Source organism: Fundulus heteroclitus, chromosome 10 (assembly GCF_011125445.2).
Source record: "Fundulus heteroclitus isolate FHET01 chromosome 10, MU-UCD_Fhet_4.1, whole genome shotgun sequence".
Lineage (NCBI taxonomy): Eukaryota > Metazoa > Chordata > Actinopteri > Cyprinodontiformes > Fundulidae > Fundulus > Fundulus heteroclitus.
The window spans coordinates 14,285,350-14,310,821 of record NC_046370.1 but is presented as its reverse complement, the minus strand read 5'-3'; the positions used below and the strand labels follow the sequence as shown (position 1 = coordinate 14,310,821).

The following is a 25,472-nucleotide window of genomic DNA, read 5'->3' as shown; positions in this document are numbered from 1 at the left end:
GACGTTTAATTTGCTGTTTACCACAAATCATATTGCAAACACTAAAACATGTGAAAGACAGTGCTCTGATCAGAGAGAACTTTTTGGGCTCCATGCAAAACACTGTACGTAAGTGTGGTGGAAAACTAACACTGTACGTTACCCTAAACATGCAATCCTCATTAAATATTTCCTTCATCTCCCCATCCTGTCCCTATAGTAAAGCGTAACCATCGAATGATGGTCACGCTTTACTATAGGGACAGGATGGGGAGATGAAGGGAACTAAATGCCAGGCAATCGTGGAAGAAAATATTTTAGAACATGCTGTTGTGTCTGATAATATATCAGATTTTGAGGCCTTGGGTTGGGGCAAAAAAACTTAGTACTGGAGTGGAGGTTCAATTTTCACCTGGACAACCACCCTTAACACAGAGCCCAAGTCATAACTGTGTTGCTTAGATAAAAATATGTTCATGTGATAACTGTGCTGCTACATGTTTACAATTTGGTGGGCTTCCACTGTTTTCATTTGCTCAAGCTTTTTCCTTAAAAAAGTTAAGATTTAGCAAAAGTGTATGTAGAATACATGGGTTCAATGTGAAGCAAACTGGCTACCATTAAATGAAAACAAATCATTAGTCTTTGTATTTAATTTTTTTTCTTAACTTGTTGACTTATGTAGACTTTCTTGCTTGAACATACAGCTACTAATGGTTGCATCATGAGTGTTAATCATTTTATCTGATGTAAGTTATAAACTTCTTAGTGGCCGGTCAACAACCTCAACAGCCTCTGCCATTAAGTCTCACTGCCTCTGAAAGCGATAAAGCCCACACACATCCCCGATGAAGAGCACTGTCTCACTACCCAGTCTTGCGATCACAGTTGTCTTTTTGTGGCTTCATGTGCTTTTGATCTCTGCCATCAAACTGCTTGTGGCTAAATATAGGCCGTTGAAAGAACAAAGGTCCAAACACACACTTTGTCGGCATCAGTATACTGGCATGAATAAACTGATCTAAAGTCAAGGATTTTAACAACCGGCACTGCATTTAACCAGAGCTTTGATGTTGCATACCAACAAGTTGAGCTCTCTATATTTTGCTCTATAATAATAGTACAAATGTAATTTAAAAAGCTGCATGCTGTGCTAGGTCGATGTGAGGGTAAATACAGCAAAGATAGGTGGATGAGTGGTGATTGACTCAACTGCCTTAAGGATGGGTATTTTTCTAACTGACTTTTAGAGGTTGAGTTTCATATGGTAGAATAGTTTTTTTCCTGTAAATGTAAGCAGTACATTAGCTTTAATAAATGAAAACATCAACATTAATGCAGAACTTTGACTAGGCCAACATAATAAAATAATGTTATTTCATCTAAACCATTCCACTGTAGCTCAGTCTATAGATCGTTTTCTTGTTCAAGGTAAACCTTTGTTCAAGTGCAATACACCAAAACAAGAATATGTTTCCACCGAGTTGAACGTTTTGCATTGTAATAACATAACATAACACACCGTGCACACTGCACCACCTCTTCAGATAAGGTTAGAAAATGGAAAAAAAAAATGTGGTTGCTATATACTGCATTTGACCTCACATTTTCATGAGTTTAATTTTATTTAGTCCCCATTAAGCACATTGAGGGAGACCACATACTTCCATTGGTGGTGTAGTGCATACAAGATATTGCAATACATCATTTAAAACGGAGCACGAAAACAGAGCACAAAAACAGAGCAAGAATTACGTAGATTCACCATGCAACGACTCTTTAAATAAATAAGATTGTAACTAATGACTAAGACAGAATAATCACTGATGTCATTTTAAAACCTTTTTGAAGTATATACCAAGTGTGAGGTGCATGATTACAAACGGCAGATTTTCTCTGCTCTGAACGAATATTTGGCACTTAAACGAGAACCTCGACAGTGAATAAGTTTGAACATCATTAAGAAAGTATACAGATCAGGATTAAGAGCAATTAGGCCATGTTATTTACATATTTCTATTTTTTATTGTGGAGGTGTTTTTAGAGAGGTTACATAGCAGGAAGATGAAATGTAATTTTGTTTAATAAGGATGTAATATCAATAATATAGAATTTAAATAGAATTAGTCAAAAGGTGGAACCTAAGGGTAAACCTTTAAAAATATGGAGAAAAGAAGACTGAACATTTCCTGTTTCAACACATTGTAATCTTTCTGTGATTTTTAGAAGAAAAAAAATAGGCAGGCTTAATTTGAGGAGTCATATTTTGCAATGTGTTAGTATAAAGGTGAGAACTTTGGTAGCACAAGACATAATTATGAGTACTAAATACAAACATTGTTTTACATCCTGTAGTCTGAAGAAAATTAAAGATAAAGGAAATTAGAAAGCTAGGTCTTTTCCTGGTGGTGTTTTTTTTTTTTTTTTACTTCCTGCACAATATGTCAGTATCTGAAGCACATACTAAAAAAAAACTTTGGGGGAAAATTTATTATAATTGGATTAATTTTGCTAACACAGCCCTGGGTCAAACATGGACAGATCCAGCCATGTTGATGCAACAGGATTGAGTCATGGGTTTGCTCTAGCATGCTGGGTTAGGTTACCAACCCACAGATGTGTTAGGAAAGGGATCTCTAATGTACAGGCTACAAAAGTTTAGATTGATAAGAGTAACAGCCTGATTACTAAACAAACAAATCATCCTACCTGCTATCAACTCAATATCTTGCTTTTACCGGCAATTTTGCAGCCCGAATGGACCACAAATACAGTATGTTGTAAAGAAATTGTTCCCTCTTAAATCTCTGACTTCATTTTTAACATCCTAGCTTCGAAAAATGTTAATTTTGAGTCTACCTCACTTGGTAACACAGTCCACACTGAAGATTGTTATTGTAAGTACGACCAGTTAACACTTAGTATGATGTAAAAATATCAGATCTTTAATTTATGATCTGCCAGCCATTAGTCAGGTCTGCTCAAGATAAAAATCTACCAATTCTGGTTAACAGATGATTTTTTTTCTTTTTTTTAATGCATCTCTATATTTTGTATAAAGTTATATTGCTTAGACAGGTATCTCTTGCTGGTAAGAGACTTAGAAGTTATGTCTACTCATAACTTCTACAAAACCCATGCTTTGAAAATAAACCAAACTATACCTCAAAATGATCTTTGATTCCTAAAGGGAACAGAAAAAAACAACCTTTGGTAAAGACATTCTTCTTTACCCAATTTAAACCCAAAATCAGGCACATCTGAGGAACCTCTAACCAAAAGCAAGCTGAACTTTTAGACTTTGTCACAGTTCTGTGACTCTAAATAAGAATAATTTTTCCTTTGCTCATCTCACTCCACCTCCTCCACATCGAGAGGAAGTAAAACCCTGCTAAGTTCAGTTCGGAGGCATGGCCTTTGTTGTTTTTGTGTGTGTGCACGCATACCTGGTTTGGGATATACAGACTGTAGGGGGTCTGTAGTCTACAGTTGGATTATAGCCTGAAAGGATTATAAACATATGCATAATGAATAAACCCCTTTCGAGAATGACTTATTACAGGCTGTGTAGTCAGAACTCTGCATTCTCTGAGTTTCCTGTCTTCCTTCTTGGGAATTCTCACATGCTTGCACCGCTGTTGGAGAGCTCCTTGGTATCCCTTGCTTCTAGCAATTTGGGCTGGGCTTTTCTCAGAGATTCAGCTTGCTTTATCTCATCTGAGTGTTTGGGGCTCATTAGCGTAACCCCCAGAGAAGGTTAAGCTATGCGCAGTGTGTTTGTCCTGAGCCCTTGGGACATTTAGCATTCAGACGGCAGAGTTCAGATGAAACTGCTGCTCATCACTTTTATTATTTTTGCCAGCGCAGGTTTCTTGTTACCACTTTGCAGAGTAGTAATAGTTGTTGTGACTGACAGAACTAAAAAGTGGTTTTGTCTAGATGTTGTAAATTGAAGCATAGCTTTTTTTTACATTTCCTTGTTGCTGTCAGGTAGATTGCATAGTGTTTGACAGCTCTGGTTTATTCTTGTCGTTAGCGGTTCTTCAGAAACGAATATTTGTCAACAAGTCAAGGCAAAAACTATTCCTTGCTCGAAGGGTGCGGCTTTGTCTCCTGTTCACATTTCTCACACGGGTTTTTGTTTGTTGTGCCCTCTTTTCTCAGGGCACAAGCGATTTCTGCGTGTCGCCTGACAAGTACGTCATGAGTCAGACAAAGGGGATCATCACTTCCGGTGAGCATCTGTGTCAATAAACGAACAATAATACAGTGATAAACAGGACTGTGATCCAATTGTGTTTGCCAGGATAACAAATGTTTGTGTTTTCTGCAGATATCGTCCACTACTACCTTTATTGCAACCAGACTCTCTCCAACCCTTTCCAGCAGGTAGGAAAATGCTGCAATACACAGCTAAATATGAATTAATGCTTTGTGGAACTCAGTTTCAGTGAAGCATCCTGAGTAGATCCAGCCTAAATATGCATATTGTATTTGAAAATACCTTCATCATTTGTTTTGTGTTTTAACCTAAAACAGAATAGATTATTCTGTACGCATGTATACATAATAACTGCATCCATCATGAAAAAAAGTAGGCATACATCATGTTGCAATAGCTTGAAAAACAACCTTTAGCATCAATAACTCCCAGCAGACTTTATCCATCTCTTACATTCTATAGGAGCCATAAATGTAATATAGTTACTTTGGTGACACGTGGAGCAAGTGTCATGTGACACAAGCGGTGGGAAAAAAAAGAGGCGAAAAAAAGAGGTGTGCTTTCCTGTACCAGGCTGACAGGAGAGAGAGGAGCGGGGTAGTACCACTTTGCCTTGCTGTGATTAGCAATAACAGATCATGTTACACCATGTTGCCACTTAATGTAGCTATGTAAGGGCGAAAGGCGCTGTTTCAGTAAAGCAATCAAGACATAATGCCGGATTCAGTGCGCTTCCCTAATCAAGCGAGGGCAGCACGTCAGACAGACAGGACGCTATATTTTCCTCTCAAGTGACAACACTGGTTTTTGGAGTGGCACCACATTCGATGTAGCAATCTTGGCCCACTCCACTGTACCACATCACTTCAGATCATTGAGGTTTGCAAACATTTGTTTTTGCGCAGCTGTTTTATGATCTTGTTTCAATTAAGTTCAGATCGGGTCTTGACAGTTGCAAGGCCTTGATTTGTATGCAAGCGGTGTCCAGTTGAGGAGCAGTCTTTGTTTGGTGTTCAACATTCCCTTTTTGGTCACATCTGGGTATTGTTCCAAAAGCATTGGGTTCATTCAGATGCAACTTTGGAACAAAAACTTGCGCGTCCATATTTGTTTTTCACGCTTTTGTTTTTTTTTGTCATTTCACGCTATCCAACCGTATGATGGAGCTAGGCGTTTTTTCAAAAATATTGCAGGGTCTAAACTTGGAAAGAATTTGGAAAGAAAATCTGGGACGTCTACTCCTAGGATATTTGGTTAAGGGTTTTCCACCTAAGAAAGGAGATTCATCAGTCAGAATTTTGTAGTTGATGTTTGATAAATTCAGAACTTAAACATAAATTAAGTAGGCTGAAGGATCTAAAAAAAGCAACACATCATCACATCCATTATCCACACATCACACAGCATGGAACAATAATAAATCCAGGTGGGTGGACCTACCAGAAATACTCCAAGAGCATGGTGTCAAATTTCCTTAAAGTCACAAAAGAACCCAGAATAACATCTAAAGCCCTGAAGGTCTCCTTTGTCTCAGTTAAGGTCAGTGTTCATGCATTAGAATAAAGTAAGAGAATTGACAAACAGGACACCCATGGGACCAAAAATAACACAAAGGCCCAACTTTTCAGAAAGAACTTTATAATGTAAAAGTCATCAGAAAGTTCTACTTTTTGAAAGATGTGTTTCCTGTTAGATCTTTCGTAAAACTAACACAGCATTTCAGATAGAGAAAACCATACCAAAAGTCAAACATGGTGGTTGTGATGGTTTGGGGCTGCCTTGCTGCTTCCTGACCTGGATCACTTATCATCACTGATTCAACTCTGAATTCCTCTCTCTGTCAGAGAATCATGAAGAAGAATATCCAGCCATGAATTTAGCACCATAAGCTCAGGCCCACCTGAGTTAGACTGCAGGACGGTGATGCAAAACAGTGGATTCAACATCCAAATGGCTGAAAATTAAAGATTTTGGAGTGGCCTAGAACTAATAAGTCTGCAATTAAATCTGACTGAGAGGCATTGGTAATTGAGATGAAGTCCAACAATTCTGCAAAAATCAGAGTGGACAAACATTTTCCACAGAAATATTAAAGACTTATTCCCATTTCTTGCAAATGCACAATGCCTGTTGTTTCCGCAAATGGCCGCATTAGGGGGGAAGTTTCTTTTTCTACCTATGTTGGTGTGAATAAAATATGTTTTTTTTTTTTTTTGCAATTACTCAATTTACCTGAAGTATTAAAATGTGTTGTATGATGAAGAAAAAACAAAACCATTGTAAAGGGACACCTTTTTCATGGCGCTGTACATTTTTAATAAATAATATTAGTAACAATTCATGACACCCTGAAAACTTGGTATACATAAGCAAACGTTGTAGTTCCTTTTAAAATAAAACGTCTACATTCCCATTCAGCTGTAATTTCTGTAGCTCTTTGCTCACTACGGGCCTCATTTCTTTGCCCCTCATGCCTCATCTTTGTCAGCCGCTTTTCTCCTGTCTCGTCCTGTCTGCCCGAATCATCTCCCAACCTCAGCTCACAATTGCCAGACATCAATCTCTTTCTCGTAGATTGTCCCTCTTTTTTGTTTTCTCTCGTGTCTCTTGTTTCCCAAAGCATGCCTGACTGACACAAAAGCAGCCACGAAAACGACTATGAAATTGCTCATTTGATGAAACAATTTGGCGGAGCAGAGTCAGGATTTCAGGGCACATCACTTAACTTCCTGAGCCTGTTTCTGCAAACTATGGCCCAACATAGCTCAGAGCTTATTATCTGGCTCTTGACATGCCCCTCAGTGTAGCAGCAGAGGGCAGACAAGCATCACCCGCCTGATAAACAAGCTCTCTTCTCTGCCACACAGATCACAGCCAGGTATAAAGCTCGTAACCAAGCTGGCAGTAGATTAGCTAAAACAAAAGCATTCACTGTTTAATTTTTCGTGTTTTTCTTCCCCCTTCACCTTTTATCTGTTTCAATCTTCTGTACTTCCAACCAGAAGTACAGCAGCAGTGCGCAAAGCATCTGTTCATCCTGCTTTGGTCATGCTCCTGTGCTCATGCTCTCTTTTTTTCCCCTTGCTTCTCCATACTTTCCACAGCATGTTATTTTTTTTCAGTTTTTATCAGCTAAAAAAAAGACAAATCCACGCCACCTATCATAATCTTCCACTGGGGGGGCAGCGACCACAGACAGTCATATTTTGTGGATGTACTAAAAGCCAAAAAAAAAAAAAAAAAAGGCGGATCAGACAAAAAGAATTACATTCATAGATAGCTGAGGTAATTGACCACATCCTGTTTCAATTTAACTTTATGCCTCAAGCCTGGGGGTTTCCAGGCTTCCTGTGTAGGTTGGATGATTGTAAAGATAATGTTTTACTTCAAAGAAAGATGTTACAATAGTAATTTTATGGTTATGCTCCCATATTAATTTTAAAAGTGGGGTGGGGGTTGCATTTCAGGGAAGATAAGAATTGGAGGGTTTTATGCTCAATTTGGAGGATTGTTCTGCCCCCTGTTGGTTAAAAAAAAATACAAATCCACAAGCCTGCTGCTGAGGTCGTTAAGTTACCTTTCCCACAGGCAATTTATAGGAGTTCGGGGTGTAAATTATACATTAAAAGTCAAAAGTAATGGACTGAATTTATATAGCGCTTTTCTACTCATATCAACCACTCAAACTCTTAACACTTTAGCCACATTCTCCCAATCGCTAATGCTATTGCACACACATTCATATACCAATATGCAGATCAGAAGGCCACTTGTGGTTAAGTGCCTTGCCCAGGGGCATATTAGCTTGACACAATGGAAATTTGGCATCGAACCCACTACCACTACCAACTGAGCCACCTTATATATCATTATATAAAATAGAAATACATGTAACAATTTTTCTTTTACTTCCAGTAAGAAAAAGTTACATGCAAAAATCCACTTCATAATTATACACTACTTATTGTAAAATCCCAAATAAAGTACATTGAAGTCGGTGATTGTAACATCACAAATGTCGTAAAGGTTTAGGGAATGGGAAAAACCTGGGGAAATTACTATATGTTTTTTTTTTTTTTTTCCAGCTGCACAGAATTATCGTTAAATAGAAACTGCTTATAATCAGTTCTTAAACATTTTGGCTTCGTGAGGGTTGATGGCCAAACTGTGTATATGGTATAAGTTACAAGTAAAACTAATCTATAAAAAAAATCAAATTTCTTGTAAAATAAAAAAAATAAAAAACAGGAGCTACTACTAAACTTAACTATTCTGGTAGATAAAATTAGCTTTTTCCTGGCTTGGTGTAACTGTACATGTTTCTGAGTTGGAACAAATACTTTTTGAAGCAGTTTACAGAAAAACAACTTACGTTAAAGGAACAATAAGTAATAATGACATTTAATGGTTAAAATCGGAACAACACATACACAACGCCTTCTTTTCACAGAGACCAGCCATTTACTCAATGGTTTGTTGTTGCACAGGTTTTTTTACTTTGATAGGATAGGTATATAATGTATTCTGTTCTATTTCTGGTCCGCTTCTCTTACTGGCTTCCATGTTTGCAGGCTGCTGCTCTTTTGCCAAAATAAAATACCAAATGCTGCGCTTTGCTTTGAGAACCCTGGCGAACCTTCATATGATTGGCTGAGGAACCAGGAAGTAAACAAGGGCTACACTCTGAACCAAAGTAGTTCCAGACCGTACCTCTAATTTTGAAAGGACAAAAACTTGACTAAGACATTGCTGGTGGAGAGGACCAATTGTTTATAGAGAATGTTACTTCCATCACAGGTGACAAATGAGAAGGATTGTACAGTAAAATATCTTACTTATAGCTCCTTTAAGTAAATATTTATCTAAATGATTTAGCTCTTTCTCCTTAAGAAGGCAGTGGGTACTTCAAATTAATTTGAAGGGTAAATTATTCTAAACCTGCAGGTAAACACTAACTGGCCCAGTTAATGGTCCCAGCTTATTTTTGATTTGATGGCTGAGGATATACTGTCATCAAACAACACATTGATGAAATAAAAACAGGGCTTTGCTGTAAATAAAATTTCTTAAAGGACAAAACTGCTACTAACTTGCCGTATTTTGTCGGACCATAAAGCGCACCTGATTATTAGGCGCATTACATATTCTTCCCAAGTGTGTATTATCACTCTGCCCGTCCGGTAGGGTGACCAGATGTCCCTGATTTCCGGGGACAGACCCCGTTTTGGATGACATGTCCCCGGCAAAAGCTGTCCCCGATTTCAGTGTATCATGATGGAGTAAAAAAGTTTAGCGCAACAAGAGGTATTCACCCGGTCTTCCCGCTGCCCCGTCTGCATTGCAGTTCAGACAAAACAAACCAACCCCCAGGGCAGAAATTCTGCCCTTAACATAATCAGAGACGTCCCCAGTTTTCATTAGAGAAATCTAATCTGGTCATCTTACACCGCTCTCCTGAGAGGGAGAGCTATCCGTCTCTGTCGGGAGGACAGAATAGTTGGACGACATTGCCCTGTTTCTAACATAAGGCCAAAATAAACTGAACTTTTATATTGAATGAACTTACTTGGTTTTTTGTTGCTAGCGCGTACTCCGGGCGCATGCTGCCTTACACGAATGCACTTCTAGATCAGATATTCCAGTCACTACGCATTTAAATAGATTTTTGAGTGTATTGTACCACATAAAATCAGTCAGTAAGCACAACGGTAGTCATATATGAGTCGCACCAGATTATAAGGCACACCATCAATTTTTGAGAAAATTTAAGGATTTTAAGTGCACCTTATAGTCTGAAAAATACGGACTTTGGATGGATTTTGAATGGATGAACTTTAATACCTTAGTCCTCAAAAGCTCATTAATTAATGAACTCAAAAATAAACAGGAAATCTTCCTATGTATGATGGTTTTAGACAGTTTTGCAATTTCTCAGGTTATGTTTTACCTTGTACATGTTATAAATGCTATTCACTAGTGACCGCATTACGCAGCTCGACATTCTTTCATTTCTAATGTAGCATTCATAGTATCTGTGTGGCTGTGCTGTCCTAATTTGTATGCCCTTCCCTTGCATTTAAATGTCTGTTATCCTTTGCAGCCCCTGACCATCTTCCAGAGGTCCCTCACCACCATGCAGATCCAGATCCAGGGTCTTCTGCAGTTTGCTGTGCCCCTGTTTCCCACAGCTGAGGTATCGTCGTGAAACCGTTCGAGCTGTTTCATCAGACCAATGCTCCCATTTAAATAATTGGTGAGGTATTTCCAACAACAATGTCTCTCCGCACAGAGGGATTTACTGGGTATCCAGCATTTGCTCAACTCCTCCGAGGCGAGCCTGCACCAGCTAACGGCTCTTCTGGACTGCAGGGGGCTCAACAAGGTTTGTTCACCGCAGCCTAATTGGCATTGCAGTTTTACAAAGTAGGCCATCTTAGAAATAAGTGGCCAAACAGGATATTGCGCAGAGGACGAAAGTGGACCCGGAGCAGAGCAGAGATAGACAAAATGATGTAATTAGAAAAAGGTCATTTCCTCTGAATTTTTTTTTTAAGAGAACTCAGTTTGTGTTTCATTGAAAAATGTTCAGGACTGCAACATAGTTTACACCCATAATGATTAAATGGGTTCTTACTATGCAAAGCACTAATATAGTTGCCTAGAGGCTGGCAGATACGGTGACTGATTGCTTTTCTGTTGTGAATTCAAACGTTGAGCAATGGCGACCGGGTCACCGCTCGTCCCTGACTGATCTTCGTGCTCCCCGTTCAACCGCTGTAGGACTACCTGGACGCAATGGTGGGGGTGTGCTACGATGGCGTGGAGGGCATGCTGTATCTCTGTCTCTTCTCCGTCCTCGCTGCCTGTGCCTTTACTGTCATGCTGTGCGCCATTCCTAGGGCACTGAGGCAAATCGCCAGCAGGTCAGTTTGTTCTCCAGCTCACCTTACCGCCTGAGTGCCCCTTGCTTGAACATGCAGCACACATCTACTGCACATGTGCAGGCAGCTCATAGTAAACTGCAAAATCATTGAAAACATCATTTATTTCAGCCATTCAATTAATAAAGTTATACTCATGTATTACAGTATATTATTATAGACAGAGTAATTGGTTCAAGTGTTTGTTTGTTTTATGGCTCAAAGCTAATGGAAACCAAACATTAGTTTCCAACCCCTGGTAGATTTAGGTTTAAAGTATGCTTTTAATTTCTCCACCATGTTCCTCCTGACAGGAAGTAATAATTGTTTCCTCCCACTCAACATTCCATATAAATATGTATGGATGCAACAATGGGTGCAAGCATGAAATAAAACAAACACAAAGTCAGTGATCTTCCCTATGATTGTGTAGGCCATAACTTAATATTTCTGTCATTAAAAAACCTTTTTATTGGTCTTTCTTGTATAACATTGCAATTCCCTGTGAAGCCGAATTCTGCATTTTCATCAGTTGTAAGCCATAACCTTCGCAATGAACTGACATAAATGCTTTATAATATACCAGTGTGTGTGCGTGTGTGTGTGTGAAAAACCTATATATTGTGGGAGTTTCATTTTTGAATTCAATCGCTGAAATAAATTAGAATATCATCATGACGTTAGATGCGCCTGTACTGTGCCATTCAGGCAGAACCGTGCATTTATATGAACATGTTGTCTTTGCTCAAAAAGGGAGATGTTTTATAACAAATGCAAATGCCGTTGGCTGCTTTCTCGTCTTCACGAATAGAGAACGAGATTACGACGACATAGACGAGGAAGACCCGTTCAACCCACGAGCCAGGAGGACGGTCTCTCAGAACCCCAATCACGCCAACCTGCACAGCTTCTGCAGCTACAGCAGCAGCATGGGCAGCCAGAGCAGCCTGCACCCTCCTGCGCCGACTATCTCCAACCCCCCCATGTCCGAGTACATGTGAGTGCGTGTTCAAAAACAAGGCTCCGCTTGTGATAGGGTTCGACTTCCTTTTATCACCGTAGTTGCTTGATTCAACTTCCTTTTTTGTTGTTTTTGCAGGAACCAGACAGCTCTTTTTGGAGGAAATCCGCGGTATGAGAACGTGCCTCTGATAGGAAGAGGCTCCCCACCTCCCTCGGTGTGTTGGGTCCCAGAGACCAAGTATTTCACATGACATTATTTCCCTCGAAGCTTTAACATGCAGCCTTTGAAGCCCAGCAAATTCATTCTGTGGCTCAGATGATTATTGTGTTTGTAAAATGACTCTTCGTGACATTAAAACGTGAAGCCACATACACTGATATATTTTACTGGATAGGACAACGGCATGGCACACCGGCGTTGAGTCAGGGCTGCTGCAGAAGCAGAAGTAGTAGCTACAGTGTTTACAGTAATAAAACAAAAGATTTTACCTGCTTAAATAAAGGGAACATAAAAAATAATACAATACAAGTATTCAATTATAGTAATTTATTAGTGGCGTTTATGAAGGGTGCACAGAATCTGAATTAACTGGACATTTTAGCATTAAAGAGAAACCATCAAACTGTGATACAACATGCAGCTCAAGCTGTTAAAAATAAAACTGACAGCAATGTAATCTTTATAGCACAGTAGGTATACCTGTCTGATGCTATTTGCACAGTTGCCACGCTGCTTATGGATTTATGTTTAGGGAGAGAACATATTTCAATGTATTATAACATCAGCAATTTTCTCAACTTTAATCTGAGCCATATTTGATTAAAATAGGATAATAATCCAGATCAAGGGTGCAGTGACCATTTTCTTTTTGACAGATGTGAGCTGTTTCCGCATTAGAACAACATTGTTTTTACTAGATGTGTAGCAGTGGCACCTTTGTAGGGGATTTCTAATCCAGTAACAGATGTCAATGACCACATATAATGTCATTGCTTTACTTATTATTTAGTGTCCTCTATTCTTGTTTTAGCCCTGGTAAAAAATGTCTAAAAAGCTTTAAACAACATGCATCTCATTTTGCAGCTGTATCATTTCTGACTTAATCATTTGGAAAAAATTAACATTTAATCTGAATACATTTTATTAAGGAAACCCCCGCATTATGAAATAATTTAACCCTTTGACACCCCAACATCAATTAGTCATCGCTTAACCCAAAGGTATCAAATTTCAATCAGTCCAGCTCATCAATAGCATGCTTAAAGTTATTTTGAAGATAAATATACCTCAATTCTACTTATTTCGAAAAACCTAATGGCATATAGTGGATTTTACTGTAAGGATATTGACAATATGATACCAAAATGGAAGGCATATAAGGTCATTAATGTTTATTCACACTGTATATTCAAAAACTGAAGAGATGCATCAACTTGTTGAAAAAGTTTAAAAATGTTCATCGCTAACCAGTACCTGTAGTAGCTGTGCAGAGACAGGGAGAAATTAACGTTTTGAATAACCCTAAGAAATTGGATTCGGCCTGAGTGTTCCCAAGGTACCACTTTTTGCTGCAGCTCTCTACTTGTGATTTTAGGAGGTATTTTTTTTCTATCTCCTTTATTATCTTGCTCACTTGGTGGCAAGAAATTAACGGTCCTTGTCCAGCCTTGTGGCCAGTGGCTAATGTAAATGGGCCCTTTTTTCCTGCCAATTTATACCCCAGGGAAACAGGAAGTCGTGGATTACTGATTACAATTTCCTGCAATTTCGGATTAAAATAAAAAGTAAAATCTTAATTAATTTTTCATCTTATTTCATAAGAAAAAAAAATACTCAACACAGTTGATGTTTTGTTGTTGGTTTTATTGTGGTAATCCCGTTATTCTACCGGCATTAAAAGAAGAATTTAAGTCAATCTTTTTTTATTCATCTTTACTAGATAGGTAAATATGAGGGGCCTTGTACCCCTTTTCTTGAAAACCTACATTGGATGAAAAAAGTTTACTCACTCCTGCTGAAACATCAGGCTTTTGTGATACAAAAATGTGACAACTTGATAAATCATGTCAGAACTTCTTCCACCGTTAATAGGATGTATGCCCAAACCACTCAGTTGAAAGACCAACAGAAATAGTTTTGTCACGTTCTCCAGGTGTTTGTGTTCTGATTTTCCTTTATGTGTATATATAGTTGGACTGGTTTCAGTTCCTAGATTGTGGTTTCTTTACTGCTTTTTTTTTGTGGATTCTGTTCTGGTCTTCCCATGTTCACTTTGTATTATTTACTGTTAGATCTTTTCCCTGGGTTCCTCCCTGTTAGCCTCTGCTCAACATTCTCCCTCTACTCTTTGTCCTAATTGGTCTCAGCTGCTTCTGATTTCCTCCGATTACTTTCACCTGTCTTCTGTCTCATTTCTCCCCGCCTGCCCCAGTATGTAATGTCTCACTTCCTCTGTGGTTCTGGCTTTTGTCTCCTGCTCTTCTCTCTGTGTTCCTGCCTCTTGACACTCATTTTTTATCCATCCCCATTTGTTTCAATCCTTTTGCAACTACTATCTGTATGTTTTATTTATCATTAAACCTCTCACCTTCATCTTACTCTGAGCTCGGGTCCTCCTGTTTCTAATCATGAAACTTGTAAGGGAAATTATTTAAAAAACAGGCTCCAAACTAAAATGAACATGCACACCTTTAAAATTAATACTTTAAGTCACCTTTTGACTTCATCAACACTTCGTCTTTTTGTGGGTAGGAGACTAACAATTTGACTTTTTTGTTGTCATTGTGTTTTTTTGGTTGTTGTTTTTTTAGCAAACATATTCTAGATCTGTTGGATTTCTGAGGACTTCTCTTTTGATTATCTCATATATTGTTTAATCCGATTGAGGACTGAGCTGTGGCGTGACCATTCCATGACTCAACCCTTTTTTCTGATGAAGCCATTCTTTTGTTGGGTTGGATTTATGCTTTGGACAATTGTTGTGGTGAAAGCTGAAGCTCCTATACATCATAAGCCCTCTTGTAGAAGCTTAAAGGTGTTTGTGCCAACACTTACTAGTATTTTAGCTGTTCTCTAAAATACTAATATGTTCCAAACTGGCTAAGGTTCTCAGAGTTAAAGAAAAACAACCGCAAAGCATAATGCTCCTACCACCATGCTTTAAAGTGGGTATGGTTTTACTTTAGTGATATGCAGTGATGGTTTGTTGCCAAATCTTTATACTTTTTAGAATTCTGGCCAAAAAAAAAGTTCAACTGGGGATTTATCAGAGTATAATACATCTCCTGCACATTGTTTTGGGAGACTTTAAGTGAGTTATTGTAAAACACTGTCCATGCCCCAAAAATGTCACGCTCTAATGTTTTGCTAGACAGCGTTCAGCTTTGATTACTTCATCCGTTTGCTGTGGCATTCTTTCAAAGGATGTGTCCTTCAACATAGTTGTGTGAGAAAGTCAAAGTTAAATAATTTGTTGCCAGCAGAAACGTAATCATCGATCCAGTAATTATCCAATGGGAACCTCTTTCCCTGGTTGCCTTCAAGTAGGGACTTTTTTATTATAATGTTTTTGACAGACGATGAATCTAGCCAATTGTCTTCGTTTTGCCCTAGATAAGCCTACGAAGAATGCATGAGATTATTATCTCCTCTACTACACAGCTAGTGCTTGGCAGAGGTTTCTGCATCTTTTTTAGATATTACTCTAGGCCTCGTGGCAGCATCCAGGACCAGCATTCATCTCATAATTTCATGAGTTTTGGAGGAAATACTGCACTATTAAAATCAAAAGGAGGAAGATCTTGTTCTTGGACATTTAATTTTCTCCACTTGATGATGACTTTCTTTACCGTGTTCACTGGTATATCTGATGCCTTTGAAATTCTTTAGTACTCTTTTCCTGACTGATACCTTTTGAAAACGAGAGCCCTCTGATTCTTTGGAAGCTCTTTGCTGACCGTGGCTGTTTTTCTGTATCGTGTGACTAAGAAAATGTCAGGAAAACCCTCCAGCTGAGTTCTGTCTCAGATTAATCACGTGGTGGTAGGTATGTACTGACGTGTATTCAACATGAGCTATGTAGTTCTCAACACAGCCAAGACCCCAGTTATGTGAGGATCTGCACACATATGAAACTTCAGTGTTTTAGTTTTTAATTTCCCATTTTATTGCTTTAAAAAAATCTGTTTGACTTTTATTGAGTTGCGCGGGTTAGATATCAAATTAAAGGTGGAAAAAAAAAGTTCTGAAATGATTTATCTGGTCTAACTTTATTTACATTCCAGAAACCTGGCTGTTTATCGGCAGTGTGCACATTTTTACATCAAGTGTGATTATATTTACAGAGATATTCGGCCGGTCTTTCCTGTCAATAAAATACAGTTTTGCTGATTTACAGAGAAGAAAATTTATTTGGTTCATATTTAATTTGGACAGATAACTATTTAACCTTTCTTAAGACCCCTTTTTCTGGAGAAAATGGTTCAGGTTTTGGTTCTTTAGCTGTTGTCGCTGAACTCCCCCCCGCCCCCCCTCCTCGCTGATTTATTTCACACACTGCTGGGCTAGATTTCCCCCGTTACTTCAAAGGGATAAAAATAGGAATGTTTTAAATTAAAGTTTCATTAGGCACAGCCTCTTTAAAATCATCCTGAAGCCAGGTATGCAATAAATAAGTAAACGTTAGAGTGACTTCTGCTTTGAATATTAAAAAATAAAATGTTAATGCTACTTTTGCGTATTAACATTCCCCAAAAATATACAGAAGGCAGTAATGCATATAATGAATTTAAAATATATATATATTTTTTACTTTCTCCTCATGTTACTCTTCTCACAAGACATCAAACAGCATATTTCATGTTCTCTGCCTAATTACTTGTTTCCTAATTAACACCAGCAAACACGTTCAGATTTCCTCCCATGACTTTAACTGTGCAGCACCATGCAGTCGTCTTCAGCTAACTGCTTCTTTTTATATATTTTTTTATGCGTTTGTTTGTCATATATATGTGTGTGTGTGTGTTTGTATTTCTTTCATTTTTATATCCCCTCTTTCTTTTATCAACTTTTTGGAGATATACTCTCAGCCGTATAGAAATCCAGTAAGTCTTTTTCTACTTCTCCTAAGGATTAAATTCTTCCCTCTCCCTCTGTTGTACAGTATCACCACCTCTGTGTCACTTCATGTCACTTTGGTTCCTCGTGCAGTTTTTTCCTCGTTTGGCATGGCTTTCACCCTTTTTCTTGTCCTCATTCCAGATGACTTCCCGTTTCACATAGAACAGGGTCATGTCTCCCCCTGGTGTTCGCAGGGTGGTAGCTCCCACTGTGCATGCAGTCCTGATTCAGTTACTACAATCTGCAACTTGAGCTGAGTAAGCAGGCCTCATATGCAGGTGCATCTCCATAAATTAAAAATATTGGCGAAAAACATATTTATTTCATCAATTCAATTAAAGAATCAACACCAGACCAAGAAAATGTGTTTTTAGAAGAGAAATATGAGTGTATTGTATAGTATGTTCCTGTTATTCTACTAAATGCTTGGTCTCTGTTAGTTTGGTTCTCTTAGGAGTATTTGGCAAGTTTTCTGGCAAATCAAACATGCTGAATATCATTGTTAATAAACCAGATATTGGTGCTTTGGCAGTGTGTCCAAGTGGTGGAAAATAAAATATTAACATCTGCATAAAGTCTGTCAGCAGACAGAACTTTGAAGTGCTTTAATATTTCTGTGATGAAACACAGTGGATCAACACCAGCAGATATGAAATGAAATGCAAAACAGGTTTTTCTTCCACTCAACTTTCCATTAATATGATAAGTTGTATACACCACTTCAGAACAGCTAGTTTTTTTTTTTAGGAATAAACTTTTGTGGCTGACCCTTTCTGTTCAGGGTGTCAAATTGCTGAACAATTGTCAAGTCAGCAGTCATCACTATGCGTAGGCTGTGACATGAATTAATGCTATATGAGTCCTATTTTTAATTGAATTACTGAAATAAAGTAACTTTTTGAAGATATTGTAATTCATGGAGCTGCACATATAATAAACTTGTAAGATGTAACTAAGCTGATAAGTATTTTCAGTGAGCAGAAACACATTTTGTCAAAGTAACTCAACAGGTATGGTTAATGGAACATTCCACTGAAAATGTTTATCTTTTGCTGACTCTGTTGCCATGAAGTTTTGTTGAGAAAAGCAGATACCAGCAGTTACTATTACCTGTGTAGAAGAACAAAAAATGTATAACTATAGTGAAACTACACTGCTGGTTTCTGCAAAGGCCTATGCATTGCATAAGATAGATTTTCAGTGGACCACTTCTTTATGTCCATTTTTCCCCCCTCTTTTTGTTCCACTCTGAATGCTTACCCCGCTTTGAGCATACGTGTAAAATACTTCTGTATATGTCTGTGTTCGTCTTTGCTCCACAGTACTCCCCTACGATGAGGGCCACCTACCTCTCCATGAGTGAAGGGCAGAGCAGACACTTTGGAAGCGACTTCCAAGCCTAGACTTCTATACGTCTGTGAGGAGGGAACCCGCACAAAAGCCAGGAGCAGCTGGTGGATGCTTCACAGCGGACGGACTTTAAGATCTCTGCAGTCCAGAACTCCTGCCTGTGCAGTGTCAGGCCGATGGAAAAAAAAAAGAAAGAAAAAAAACACAACTCTGTGCTGTTCTTCGCTACAGTGCCTTGCAAAAGTAATTATGCCTTGATTCTTTTTTGTTTTTTTTTTGTTTTTTTTTTCAGATTTTTACACAGTATAACCAAAAAGTGAACATACTTTGTTGGGATTTTATGTAATGGACCAACACAAAGGTGTGACTCAACTGTGAAGTGGAGCATAAAACGACACAAGAGGTTTAGATTCTTTTTACAATCAAAAATTTATAAATTGTGGGATGCACTTTTATTCCGCCCCTCGAGCCGAATACATGTAACTGCAATTATAGTTGCTCGTCTTTTTGGGTATTTCTTTACCAGCTGTGCACATCTATAGTCTGTCAGAATGAACGAAATCTTCTTTGCAAAATAGCTCAAGCTCAGTCAGATTGCTTGCTACAATTCCCCAACGTTCTGCCAACAGGACAAAGTGGTGGAAAGGCTGGTGAAATGTGTAATTAGCTAGTTGAGCAGCTAGAGCCGTTTCTTTCCCAGCAAGCTCCCACCTGTAAGTGAGAACAGAGAGGACCTGCGTCTTTGCGACCGCCTGCTTGGATCAGCTCAGTGCATCAAGCTCAGTGTCACATATAAAACAGTTCGATGTGAAGACTTCTTGCCACCAAGCAGTTTATAGTCTGACACCGCGTACGCGGTCGTAAAAATTGCACTCTGCGCAGAGTCTGCCTAGAGTATGCACGCATCTGCGGACTCATGTATGGGGGGGGGGGGGGATTTAGACTCTTAACACATTTTCTTACCGGAATGCCCTGTCTTTGGCTCCATTCATCTGTCCCACAGCATGATGCTGCCATCACCGTGTTTCACTGTGGAGTTGGTGTTCTCAGGGTGAGCTACTTTGTAGGTTTTCTGCTGCACAAAGCATTTGCAGTGAGGTTTTGGTCTCATTGGAGCAGCGCACCTTCTTCTACATAGTTTCTGGTTTGTGATAAACATTAAAAAAGAACTTATCATAGCTTTGTTTCAGCAATGGCCTCTTCTTGTCACTCTTAGATAAAGGCCACATTTGTGGAGTATATGATTAATCATTATCCTGTTGATAAATTCTCTAACCTGAGCTGTGAACTCCTGCAGCTGCTGCAGCAAAACAGGGTGTCTTGTCTGTTTCTCTAAGCAATGCTTCCCCGGCCTATAAGTTAATGTCCTACATTTTATTTCCTTTTCACACGGCTGTGTGTGTCTTCTGAGGGCAATCGGTGGCACTTGGTTTTATTTTGGGTTACCAGTAAAAGCGGCTGAATAGACGTTGTTGTTTTAACATCGTTTCCGTTTCATTTTAACTTTGAAAATGACGTGTGATTTTCCTTTGACTTCACCATGATACGGCACATTGTGTTGGTGTTTCACATGAAATCCTGACGGATTACATTGAATTCTTTGGTCAGAAGAAATTCAATCAGTAGGAATACATTTGCAAGGCACTGTATATAAAGGTCCTAACCGATACCTCTTCTACATGTCTAAAGATCTTTGCCTAATTCATAACCTGTTCCATAATTGTTTTTATGCTCACATGATGCCTGGCGAAAAGTTCCGAATCATCCTAAAAGAACGGAGGAGATTTCCAACAATACTTTCAAGTGAAGGTTTTTCTGCTCGTCGCTGTGCGAAGCTTGGTGTCTGACTTCTCACAGCTTACATCCAGGTCTTCAAAGATGAACTCGCGGAAAGGAAAATCTTCTAAACATGACGTGACGTTTCCCCCCCCCGATATGCTACAGAGTTGAAACTTGCGAAGCACAAACCCAGCACTGACAGCACACTGCAGGAGGAAGTGGTGAAGAACATTTTATTTGCATCCTCACACGAGCTTTACGTCTGAAACCTTTGCCGAGAAAAGCTAACTTGTGACATTTGCTTTTGTAAATGATTTGTAAAATACCATGATGTTCTTTTTTTTTTATTTAGAGTTCTTCAAATTGTGTGCCATTTTTTGTATGTAGTCTTTTTTTATTTTTTTTGTGGCAATGTCACAAAAGATCAGCCCTTTTTCTATCGTCTAATAAGTCATTAATTTGAAATGTGCATCTCTAATCCAACGAATACGGATCATAGTCCGGTAAGCTGTGCTGCTCTGGCTATGATTATTGACACAATTCTGCTTATTATTTGTCTTTAAATTCAGCCATGCAACAGCACATTTTTACTGACTAATTTTTTTTGTAAGAATTGAATACAGGCAGTGTTGATTAATAGTATTTTTCTGTAGCATGTTACACTGTAAAGGCACCGAGAGTGGTGCTTAATTTTGTGTGTCCCAAAACCTAAAGTCTAATTGTAAGTTGAATAAACCAGTTAGAGTACAAAGAGTGACGAGCCATTGTTTATGTTGTTAAAAAAAATCTACACAAAACAAATTTAAGCAAACCTATATGACAATGTAAATGAAATCTCTCTAAAAAAAAAAATAAGAAGAAATTTATTTTTGGGGATACACATTGCATTCCTAAGCTTTTCCACCTGCATTTTCATAATGCTTCCAATTAAATTGTAAAAAAAAATATAGCATAGCATTTTATAACCTTCTGTCATCAAAGCTTTTTACTACGTCAGGTCAGTCCGAACTACGGAAATGATCTTGGTATTTATTTGATGTGTCCATCTTGTTTTACAGTCTTAAGGGGATGCTCAGGGTGGTCTAGTGGTTTTCCTTTAATGAAGCCTCGTTCGTACAATCTTCAGAGGCTCCAGAGCAGTCTCCAGAACATCGCCAGCCTTCATTATCAGCTTTTTCAAGTCACTGGCTCTGAGGCTTTTACCCTCACAGATAATGGCAGAACAGATTGGATTCTCCAAAACAGACTTACAGAGAATCAGTGGCATTTTTTCTGCAAACACTGAATGCTCTCCAGTCCAGTCTGTTGTCCAGGTGAACGCTGACATATTTCTCCTCCTCTACCTCCACTTCTTTTCCACAACAGAAATAGTGTTGGACCCATTCCTGTCCTTCCTGAAATTTACAATGATCTACTTTCTCTTTTTCACATTTAAGATGAGACTATTGTTTCCACACCATGTTAAAAAGCAGTCCACCAGCTTACTCTGCTCAGCTTCTTCACCATCTCTGATACACAAGATGAAATAAATCTTTGTTGTCGTTGTACCAGCCTACAGCTTGTAGTGGGACAGCGAAATTGGTCCACCGAACCATATGTCATGTCAAAGTTTGTTTTGTTTTTTTCCCCATATCCCTCTATTTCTTCCTTGTTTATGATGTCTAGGCGTCGCCGTTTTAGTTCATCCATTTGTGGATTAGATTATTTAATTCTTGTGTTCTAAGAAGATTTTGTACTGTTTCTGAGATTTCTTCCCTGCGTTTATTTCTGTTCAGTGCTGTTCCTCTCATCGGATTCCTCTGTCCTCATTAGAATTAGCTGTTTCTCATCCCCATCTCCCATCACTATATAGGCGGACAGGTTTTCTCAGGTCTTTGCTAGTTTCCTCCATTCATTTCCTGCTCCCCGTTGCTCTGCCTCATGTTCCGCTGTTTTCCTCCTTATGACTCGTCTCCCTGCCTCGTTCTCCATTTCTGTTCCTCGTGCCTGCTTGAAGTTTTTGATTTCATCTTTAAAATCCTGCGTCTGCCTCGTTGTTTTGCGCGTGGGTCCTTCACAAACCTACACCTCATAACATGAAGGGGATACCTGCCGGCCGACCCGAACAGGCAGACGTGCACCTTTCAGAGACCCCTGCAGTTTGGTTATCACCATGGAGCGATTCTTCTTTTCGTCAAACATCTGCTTCAACAAACCCCGCGTCAGAGTCCTGCCATGTGCAGAAATGATCAAATGACAAATGCAGTTGCCAGATGGGTGTTTGAGCATCTGCCCGCAAAGTGCTGAGGTAACGCACTGATAGCCTCAGGGACACTTCTCACTAAAATGCTTTAACGCTAATTAATACCTCACTTCTTTAAAGGGGGCAACATGCAATACACAAGTGCATTTTTTTCTGATTTATGACTGTACTATTTCTGCACTGTATTTTATTTCTGTCCAGAGTGTTTTTGTTAGTCTTTCTATGTACAGTACCTTACATTTTGCACTTTACTGGAAACGCCTCCTGGGTCGGGTTAAGGCTGTTTAGCTCCTGCAGAATCCCAGGTAGCTGGTCCCAACATGCCTTTCGGACCGCTAACACCATCCGGACACGCAGCCTTGTTACTATTCAGTCTCTCCATCTGCCTCCTCGCCTGACTGAGCTTGCTCTCCGGCCTTTTCCTGTAGTTCAGATTACTCTGTGATAATTCAGTGTTCAGTGTAGGGAACACTTATTTAGCTTGCTGGTGTTACGATGAACCCAGTCTAAAATAAGTCGAGTAATTTCTGCTTCCATATTTTTGCTTGAATCTGCCACCTGTTTGGTCGAAGCCAAGCTGCGGCGAGTATTCTCTTCCATCCAGCAGATGTCAGCGTAGTGTTGCAAAGCTACTGCCGAGCGAGCTCCATCAACCCTCCTGTTAATACAGTACACTAAAAGCCCATAAACAATTTGATGTTGGAGGAAAAGGGAAGGTTGCCATCACTTGGTGCTCTGTTTTTTGTTTCAAGCTGTTGATTAAAGCTGAAATTCTAAATTGTTCCATTCGGCACGTTTCAGATATTATATTTATTATAATGAATTGTATTCCATACTTGATGTAAAAAATAAATATGGCAAAACAACTGGGTGGCAGTGAATAGAGCAGTTGTCACTAGTTGAGAAAGTGGTGGGTTTGATTCCAACTTCCACCACATGCTGATGTGACCCTGGGGAAGTTGCCTACTGATCTGTGTATCGTTTGATATGAGGTTAGGGGTGTGAACGGGACTCGAAAGCTTTTTGAGTGGTTTTACAAACTAGAAAATTGATGTATAAGTTCAGTTCATTCGCTATGACCACAGCAGAAACAATAACACTTCCTGTTGAATCATGGACACTCTGAGAGCTGCAATGTTGTAGATTTTGTTCTGTGATCTTTTGTCTCCTCCTGGATAAGTTGTTTATGCCCTTTTGTAGTAATTATGGTGGGCTGGAACCTTTTGTAAAGGTTTGCAACTGTTCCATGATTCATCAATTTGTGCGTAACGCCTCTTATTACAGGATTTCTGTAAACCAAAAGCTTTAGAAAGTCCCTTTCCAGACTGGTAGATGTCACTGACTTTATTATCGTGTACTGGAAGATGATGTGTTGCTTTCCTCATAGAGCCAACTTCTATGTCCGTTAGCTTATATTTAACTTGTTTCTCGATTCAGGCCGGCGTGTGACTACCACAGGGGTCTGCAGCCTTTATGATTCTGAGAGCTATTATTGCCCTTCGTCCAGCTAAATAAAATGTGTTAAGAGACATAAAAGTTACATCTCTTTAAGATACAAGAAGCTATATTTTTTAAATAAATATCTGTGATACAAAACTTTTGATTTTGAAAGAACTACTTTTCATTTGTTTAGTTTTTTTAGGCAACATTAACTTTAAAAAAGGAGAATTAATACATATTTTCTATGAAATGTGAACCTTTACAAAATATTATGTAAAAAAAAAAAACATTGACCTAAAATGACAGATAATTAATTGCACTATTAGTCTCATTCTGTTGTGGAAATTATGTGCATATCTTTCATGGAACCAGACAAACTGCTGAAAACCTTGCTTTTTTTCTTTTTAGTGATTAGGGACTGTGAAGGCCCCAAAGAGCCACTTGCTGCTCTGGGTTAGATAAATGTTGCCAAACAAAGGGGGTTAATCAGAGTTAATCCATAATTAACATTCAGGACAAATATATTTTCACATAGAGTTACATGTTCTTAATGAATAAAATCTTATTTTTAAAAAGGCATCATGTGTTTACTCACAGCAATGTCAAAACAACTTAAGAAATCTATAAGGGGAAGAAGCTTTTGGGTCATTCCAACTAATTGGTGCCATTTGACCATTATAACTTTGTATTAAAAAAGTTTTCTTGACTTTATACTTTAATCTGATGAAGGGCTTGTTAGACTACAAGAAATGTATATTGGTCAAGCACAGGAAATCATGCTGTCCTGCTTTTTATTAAATTATTTGCACTAGACAAGGATCATATGGCCACCTTGTTACAGAACATACCAATATGTAATTAGTTAGTATTTTAAAAAGATAATTAATCAAAAGTTACAGTTTAGAAGAGCTTACCTGTCCCTATGTTTGGCTTTTACATTATTAAAAAAAACATTATCTTGAAGAGACTTGTTTCCTATGAAGTCACAATGTAATTTTAACCCATCCCTTTCAGAATAAAAGGCCATTTCAATGGAACTTTGCTTATTTTTTTATTTATTGATACATATAAGTTATTCACTGTTGGTATTTATAAAACAAAGCAGAATCCTTGTTGTTTTTATCCAATTAATATAAACACACACACACACAAGTAACAGGGGAGGCAACGGAGAAACAGGGACAGTGTGTAACAGGGTGGACATCATATCAGCGAATAGCACGTTTCCTTCAAACAAGGTAGTTGCCAATAAACTTCACAGGAAAAACGTGTCCACATCAAACTTGAACATCCAGTGTCTCACACTCCCAAATTGAAGAGGTTTCTCAAATCCAGAGACTACAATGTTTTTTTTTTTAAGATATAAAATTTTTCCTGGAGAGAGGCAGATGACTTGGTGGATTGTCATTCTTCCTTTTACTGGCACAAGTGGTGACCCTTACAGCATTTCCTGCAGCT

The 25,472-nt window shown here is 38.6% G+C and overlaps 1 protein-coding gene across 4 annotated transcripts in view; it reads left to right on the top strand.

Moving 5' to 3' along the window:
• The window catches only part of ttyh2 (tweety family member 2), an 87,844-nt gene extending 69,042 nt beyond the window's left edge, over positions 1 to 18,802 (top strand). Inside the window, exons 7-15 of one of the 4 annotated variants that reach the window (XM_036142079.1) lie at positions 4,144 to 4,213; positions 4,313 to 4,368; positions 10,302 to 10,394; positions 10,491 to 10,583; positions 10,982 to 11,124; positions 11,933 to 12,118; positions 12,221 to 12,299; positions 17,161 to 17,460; positions 18,526 to 18,802. In XM_036142079.1, coding sequence (XP_035997972.1) covers positions 4,144 to 4,213; positions 4,313 to 4,368; positions 10,302 to 10,394; positions 10,491 to 10,583; positions 10,982 to 11,124; positions 11,933 to 12,118; positions 12,221 to 12,299; positions 17,161 to 17,460 — 1,020 coding nt within the window. In that variant the 3' untranslated portion in view covers positions 18,526 to 18,802. Of the gene's footprint in view, positions 1 to 4,143; positions 4,214 to 4,312; positions 4,369 to 10,301; positions 10,395 to 10,490; positions 10,584 to 10,981; positions 11,125 to 11,932; positions 12,119 to 12,220; positions 12,300 to 17,160; positions 17,461 to 18,525 lie in introns of those variants that run through there. The other 3 variants (XM_012862832.3, XM_036142080.1, XM_012862833.3) reach the window with 3 other exon arrangements.
• Positions 18,803 to 25,472: the final 6,670 nt, after the last annotated feature.